Below are 7,468 nucleotides of genomic sequence, written 5' to 3'. Positions count from 1 at the left end.
CATTTTCCCAGTATGTGCAACAAAAGATAACAAGTGGTGCCAGACACAACAAACCCCGCCCCTCGCATGTATTTCACCCATGATAAGTAAATGGGAAGATCTTAAAAATCAGAAACACTTTTAACTTTGACCTGTTTCCCAAAATGTAATCACATCTATTCTGAGTCACTGACAATCTATAATAAGGTATGAATTCAACCAATAGTGTTACTGTTTAAGTGTAAACAACCAAAACGAACCAAAAACAATAGCCTTTGTGTCCCCTTCAGGGGGCGGGGCAAAAAAGTGTCTTCCAAAGTGGGACACCCTGGACACTGTCTGATTAAGCCATGACCGGCTGCACCACAGTGACTCAGTACATGGAAAGATCAAATATCAATATTAAAGATAAAAAGGAAGGCAGAACATCATGAACTAAATGTGGGACAAACGTCAGCTGTAATTTTAGATTGTTTTTATATAAACCTAGAGCTGTCTCCTTAGAGAGGAGCAGTTATGATCCTCCAGAAAGTCACATTTAAAACCACTAATTATCTTCTCTTTCAACAGGACTGAACATCAGCTTTTAATTGGAAAGAACCAATACAGACAGCTAAGATTTTAACCCAGACCTAATGTGAACAGATCAAACCAACAAACACCTCAGCAGAAATGTAGGTCAGGAGAAAAGCACTGGGGTTCAACTGCAGTAGGCATGTAAATAATGCCACTACATCCAAAACCAGACCCATTACTCCAGAACACAATAGAAAGATCTGGACTTGGTTTTGCCACACATCTCTAAAAGCAAGCGGGTGCAAAACTCAGCACTGAGGAAGTAGACAGTGTTATGCAATTTTGAGGATGTAGTGAACCGTTCTTGACGTCAGCTCTCAGTGTAGCCCCAGCAGTGTTGTTGTGCACCATGTCTTTGCAGATAACACACACACACACTGCAGAGCTGTGGCTGCACGTACGCCAAATGAGACGACGGTGCACTACCGCGGCCTCAGCAGATTTCTAGGAAAGTGCAGCCAAGGCGGCGTCTTTTGGTTGTAGTGTGAATAAATAGACATCAATGGCTGACTTACACGTATACAAAAAAAAAGGCCAGGTGTGGGGTGAACCGAGCAATAAGTTCAAGTCAACACTACGGTCTGCTGTGGCAACAATCCCATAATAGAAAGACAAATACCCAAAGGTCAAACCATGCAAATTATGTTGTTTTATTAACTATGAACAAAATTCTTAATTGCTGTACATATAATATTAGCTTACAACTGGATCATTACCATCAATCATTTTAAGTGTTCTCATTTGAAACATATTTGATAGATAGCCTTCCTCACTTATTTGTAGCTTTGAATAATTTCTTGGATCATATACTGCTCCACATTAGAGTCCTTTGTTTAGTTCAGCTGCATTTGGTTGCTCTTTTCTGCTACTGCCAAGTACGTACAGGAACAAGGAAGTGGAGCAACACATGCAAATCCACCCACCACCTCCTCTGACAGGGCTGGAGTTAGTGCACAAAGGATCCAGGGCTTATGCGCAGACTTTATGGAAATGGGCTTCAGGCCTGCATGGGGGGTGCAGCCTTTCCTTAATGCTTTGGGGCCAGCTTATCAATACAGCCAAGCCTTAAAATATGTGTGATCTCAAAGTAAACAGAATCAAGAGCAGATATCAGGTCAACTGACAGCCTAAGAAAGTTTTAATTTGCATAGAGACATTTTTGACATTTAATAAAAAAATAAATTCCTTTGTAAATTAAATACAACCTAATTGAATGTTGACTGTTGGAAACTGATGTCCATCTCCGTTTTCTCATATATCCACAAAAAAAAAGTTCTTATCAAGGGCTCAGAGTTGGAAGTGTACCACCGAGAAAGAGTGATTCTTTCATTTCCGTTCTGTGAAGTCCAAACCCACGATGGAAATGCGCTGATAAAACAAGATGAAGTCCCAATCTTGGTCAGACAAATCAGTCTTAGACAGTCCAAGAAATTCACCTGATTAACATGGCCAGTGTTGCCCCAATACCAGCTAATCCAGCCACGGTCATCAGTGTGTTCCTCACTGTTGATTCTGGGTCTGATACTCGGAAGAACTCTACAAAGCCGTCCTGAAAAATGAAACAGAATATTGTCCAAATACTGGGATACAGTTGTGTTTCATGGTGACACATCCTACATTACACAACAACAGCAGTTGCGCAACCACTCATTTTTGGGCTATTTCCCGTCATACACTCATTAGTCATGATTCTTACCCAGGAGTTGTTTTTGAGCAGCCAGTCTCGCTGATCAGACAGCAGATATGCTGAAATCTCTTCTCCCACCAGCTCCACACAGTTTTCCCTGCCTTTCTTCTTAAGATACTGACACACCACTGCCCCGAAGGCCACCAGGCTGGCAACACGACCCCAGTTCGTGGTCCCATCTTCAAAGAGACTTGTTGCTACTGCACTTACGAACCTCATATCATCTCCTCTGTCATCCAATGACAATTTGTTGATCATACCTTAACAAAATAAAACAGACCAGAGTGAGAAACAAAAAGGCCCCTGGCTTACATTCTGTTACAACGAAATATAGGAACATTCTGTGAGGATAAAGGAGTTGGACACAGCAAAAGCAGCAGTTACTTTAAACATGGGCTGTGTTGTAAGGCTCACCAATACTTATTATCATATACTACACATATTGTGCATACTGTAATATATGACATAAGACACTTTTTATTAATCATTTACTACTTTGCCACTCTTGTCTCTACTAGTACTTTTATTGTGTGATTATTAAGCTATATAATTACATATTGTGCGTATAATAACACTGTATAGGAATATAATTGATTGTTTTTAATAGTTTTTAGTTATGTTATTGTTTTGCTTTTTTCTAGAGTGTATATTTGGTGTTTGTGCTGCTTTTGGAACCTCAATTTCCTGAGGGCTCTGCCCAAGGGATCAATAAAATTCTATTTAATCTAATCTAATGTTATCTAGAACTGGAGCTGAAGGGAAGGGGGGGGGGTTAGCATAGCATTAGCATAAGTGCCACGAGAGCCGTCTGGGAACAGGGCTCGTGCTCCGTCCTCGTCACTTACCATTGTATGCGTATCTGTGTTTTTCCAAAAGGTCCTCCACAACTCTTTTCATTGTTGATAGTGCTTCGTTTTGACTCCACCGAGGTTTCGAAACTCCTGTAAAGACTTTGAGGAAGCCGATAATAAGCTGCCTTGTGTCGGCCTCCAGGACTTCATGTCCCGCCGGGCAGCTGGGCACGTCCGGCTCCAGGGACTGGAACTCCGGCGTACAGGGCAGAGAGCCGTCCGCGTCCGCCTCATCCCGGTCCTCCTGAAGGCTTTTGGGTAAGTGCTCGTTTTTTGCTTTCACTCCCAGATTGTTGGGTCGGTGCTGTGGATTGCTGTTCCGAGAGTCCAAGGCCGAGGCCCGGTTGAACTGGGCTGAGTCCCGGATAAACTGGGCTGAGTCCTCTGCTCCGAAAGGATCCGCGACTCCATTTTGATGAAGCAAAGAAACACTCATGATTCCAAACGCAGTACGCTTTGATGGGGGAATAATATTCATCTTAATCAGTAACTTTAAACTCGCGATTAACATTAATTGGTTAGATTCAAAATGAAGGGTAAACTGCTAAGTTGTTCAATAAAAACTACCCTCCCCTACGGTCGAAACCCCATGGCTGCTTCAGGTCGGTCGGAGCAGAGCGGAAGTTACAAGCCTATTCAAAGACACCACGACCCTCTGCGTCCTGCGTCAGCCCTACGTCACTGGCACGCCCACTTCCGCTTTCCACAATTGTCCATTTCTTTTCTTCTTTTTTTTTCTTGTTAATTTTATTTTTTAACCAGCGTATACGTGTTATGGACATAAAAACGAGAAGTTAGGGATACTTACTTTGACATAGTGGTTAAATCTGGGCAAAACCCGACACAAGGTTTTATTCTGTTCTACGGAATTACCTTTGTATTTTTCCATGACATCATGAATTCAAATGGAAGTTACCGGAACACCAGAAATATTAGCGTAAAAAATGTACGACGTAAATACCAACATCAACAAATAATAAATATAGAATTGAAGCAATGTCCGAGCATGAAACAATTAAAATGAGGTACAAACACATTACGTTTAAGAGATGAGATTGAGATGACAAGGATGTATAGGTTTATATGTGATATTATATATATATATATATATATATATATATATATATATATATATATATATATATAGATAGATAGATAGATAGATAGATAGATAGATACACACACACACACATATATATGCATGTGTATATATCTGTGTACGTATATATGTGGTATTGTGTTATGTGTTCATGTAAATCATATTTCTTAATAATATAGTCAAACTAAATTATTGAACTATACGCATCAGGCGTTAGAGTACAGATATGTTCAGACTAGGAAGCTGTGTTGTCAATTATTTAAGGAGAAGGGGTGGGAGTTTATAAGTTATGTCTGATGCTTTAATGTTTTGTTTGTTTTTATATATATATATATATATATATATTTTTTTTTTTTTTTTTTTTTTTTTTTTACAGTCATATTCGAAATAAACACTTAAGTCAATCAATACTAATAAAGCCAATGTAAGCGCAACATTTTAATATTCCAGGCGGTGTTGTTAAAAGCTCCTGTTATCTATCTTGGTCAGTGCCAACTACATTTGTGCATATATTCTGTATCACATGCTGTCAGTTTGTTCCACACACTGCCCACTTTAAATCACAAACATTGCAGCAAGCATTTTAAAAAGTCAACGCAGAAAAAAACATACTGTTTTATAATGAACATACTTCTGTTTAGATGAATGACATGGATCAGTTCAGTCATGTTAAGTAAACATTAGTGCCTGTAAAATGTCACACAGGCGTCACTAACTCTACAAGTAGCACAAAGCAAATACAGACCATGAATATCTGCCTTCTGTTAGTTCCCATTCTGGAAAATACTGGTAACTTCCAGTTTCAGTGAACGGCCGCGACGGAACAAAATACCTTTGCTTCCCCCTAGTGGGAAACAAAGGCTTGTACTCCCTTTGACCATTTTTGTCCAGAACTCACCAAGTACAGTCTCCAACACTTCCAGTTAAGGACCTTTCTGTTCAACTTTACAGACACATCAATAAGACACAGCAAGAAAATCTTTTTAATGTAAAAGTTTATTTCAAATACTGACAAAAATCCTCTCACCGCCTCACACTCAGCTGAAACATTCTGGTACTTTCTGAAGTCTTGAAATCATTCCTATGTTCTCCTATCATCCTCTTAGCGTGTAAACCCTTTTATGATTCTTTTCTTGGAAGCGAGGGTGCCTCTGATTTCCCTGCAGTTATTTTGGGCCAGGATGAAATATACACATATTGCAATTAGAGAACACATGAAAAAAAAATTTTTAAACAGAAACATTTACTTGCAAAAAACAATAAGATAATAGATAAGGTAAAAGCAGCACAAAAGTACTTCAGAGCACAGAGCCTGTCATTTCTTTATACATTCTGGCACATGTTTAATCATAGCTGAATGAGAGACACCCTGTGGCTGGGGTTTGTTCATCCATACCCTGGTAAACAACTGCTCCACAACAGACATCAAGCAGCTTTCAAGGACTCCTGTCACTGTTGTGCTGTCGGACACCATTGTAGCTTATTCCTTTTAAAACTGTTTCCATGTTAAAGCTGAAGGTGGCAGGTTACAACAGGATGTAACGGACCTGTCCCTGTCATCCAGAGTAAAATAAAGCAGTACAGAGTTTCCTTGAAAACTCTGCTCAGACTGTGAAACTCCACAAAGCAACATTAAGCTTTTATGGTTCCAATTCCATTTGATCACAGTCTCCAAACTGAATCAACTTTGGCTGGAGGAGCCATAATAAAAGTGTAAATGGAGTTACCCAGGGTGGAGGAGAACGGGACTAGAGTCATACGAGTACAGCCGTGACCACAGGGGCTGTTTACAGGGCATCATCTCATAGATTTGTCTTTGAATCAGCAGCATTTACACATATTTTCATATGATACAGATTCACAAAGCCTCTGCGATACAATAAGACAGAGCAGAAGTAGTGTCAAACGGAAAAGGAGAGAGGAACCACTGAATCAAAAACAGCGGAGGCTTTGAAAGGGTGAAAACCAGCGAGGGGGGTCAAAGGACATGAACCTCCCTGTCCTGCTTCCATCTATTTACAGCGGCTGGAACCCAGAAAAGCAGCGCATTCACAGCACAGTCGCACTCATCCCACTGAAAAACTGGACTAACTCAACAAATGTGGAGTGAGGCTGACGGTGTGATGGTGCATGCACAGCCTACCTGGTGGAGATGCACGGTGACTAAAGTTCCCTGAAGCAGTTTTATACAAGGACGAGAATGTTTATCAATGAGCTCCAGCATCCAGTGACCAACGGCACAGTCAGCCTGCATCACTACATCACCCAAATACTACATCCTGTCACCAGTATTTCAAAATAAAGTCTGTTCTATCTTTTACTCTGCTATCGACTCATTTCTCATTAAATAAGGAGATATTTTCTTTTGGACAGTGTGTAAATATACTCCAAGGCTGTTGCTAGGTCATTAGCATTTTTTTCCCCAAACAAGTTGAATATGAAAACACATAAAAATATACTTCAAGGAAAAAATATAGTAACCTCTCAACCTTTTTTTGTCCAATTGCACTTTTACTTAACAGAGGTACATGACAATGAAACAACCTAAACAACACTAATAAGTGTTGGACCTTTGACTTGCTGCTAAAGGGAGCTGGTTTAATGAGAGCCTAAACTGTGCGATCTGTGGACGTCTGCTTCACAACAGTCATTTTCAACCTTTTGTCATCTCCATTTGTCACTTTAGATCTTCATTTTGAGTCTGTAAGTAAGTCGAATATGGAAGGTTTAAGGAAAGAGCAGTTGTATGAAGAACTGGAAAACTCCAGACCTTCATGGAATTGTCTTGCACACCTACAGACACAAATGACACGTTTTTGTATTCTGTTGTGACAAGTTTGTCTTCTATTCAATAAAAAAGTGCGATGAAAAGAGACCATCGGTTAAAAAAAGCTAATGTTGCTCCCTAGTATCTGCTGCTAAGACCCAAACAGTTATGTATTTGATGACAAGAATGTTTTAATATTTCTTGACTAAACACCAAATGTAAGGTTTCTATTAATTTTCTTTAAACTGCAGTACATTGCTTCTAAATACTGGTGACAGGAAGGAGCGTTTGACCCCGTCTGTAGCAGTCATCAGGTTTGTGGACCAGGTCACACCACCGACCTCTCAGACGTTGAACCACATGAGCAGGTGGACTCAGACTCATGCTTCCACCCTGCCCTCACCGGCTTTTAGTCAACCTCTTTGCCAAGCGTTGGGGGATGGCACACCCTGCAAGCATGTGGTTTTCCACTTTGAGCCCACGGTGAGAGTGTTGGGACCTGGGTTGGA

At 40.3% G+C, this 7,468-nt stretch overlaps 1 protein-coding gene across 1 annotated transcript; it reads right to left on the bottom strand.

Annotated features, from left to right (window-relative positions):
• Positions 1-1,181: 1,181 nt before the first annotated feature.
• Positions 1,182-3,719, bottom strand: LOC115434889 (induced myeloid leukemia cell differentiation protein Mcl-1-like). The gene is made up of 3 exons (XM_030157019.1): positions 3,088-3,719; positions 2,252-2,502; positions 1,182-2,104 (listed from the first exon to the last, which is right to left on the bottom strand). Exons 1-3 carry the CDS (start codon positions 3,602-3,604, stop codon positions 1,988-1,990), a joined length of 885 nt encoding a protein of 294 aa, XP_030012879.1. The 5' UTR covers positions 3,605-3,719; the 3' UTR covers positions 1,182-1,987.
• Between the last annotated feature and the right edge of the window lie 3,749 nt (positions 3,720-7,468).

Source organism: Sphaeramia orbicularis, chromosome 16 (genome assembly GCF_902148855.1).
Source record: "Sphaeramia orbicularis chromosome 16, fSphaOr1.1, whole genome shotgun sequence".
Taxonomy (NCBI): domain Eukaryota; kingdom Metazoa; phylum Chordata; class Actinopteri; order Kurtiformes; family Apogonidae; genus Sphaeramia; species Sphaeramia orbicularis.
The sequence above is the reverse complement of the archived record's forward strand: the minus strand, read 5'-3'. Positions and strand labels throughout refer to the sequence as shown.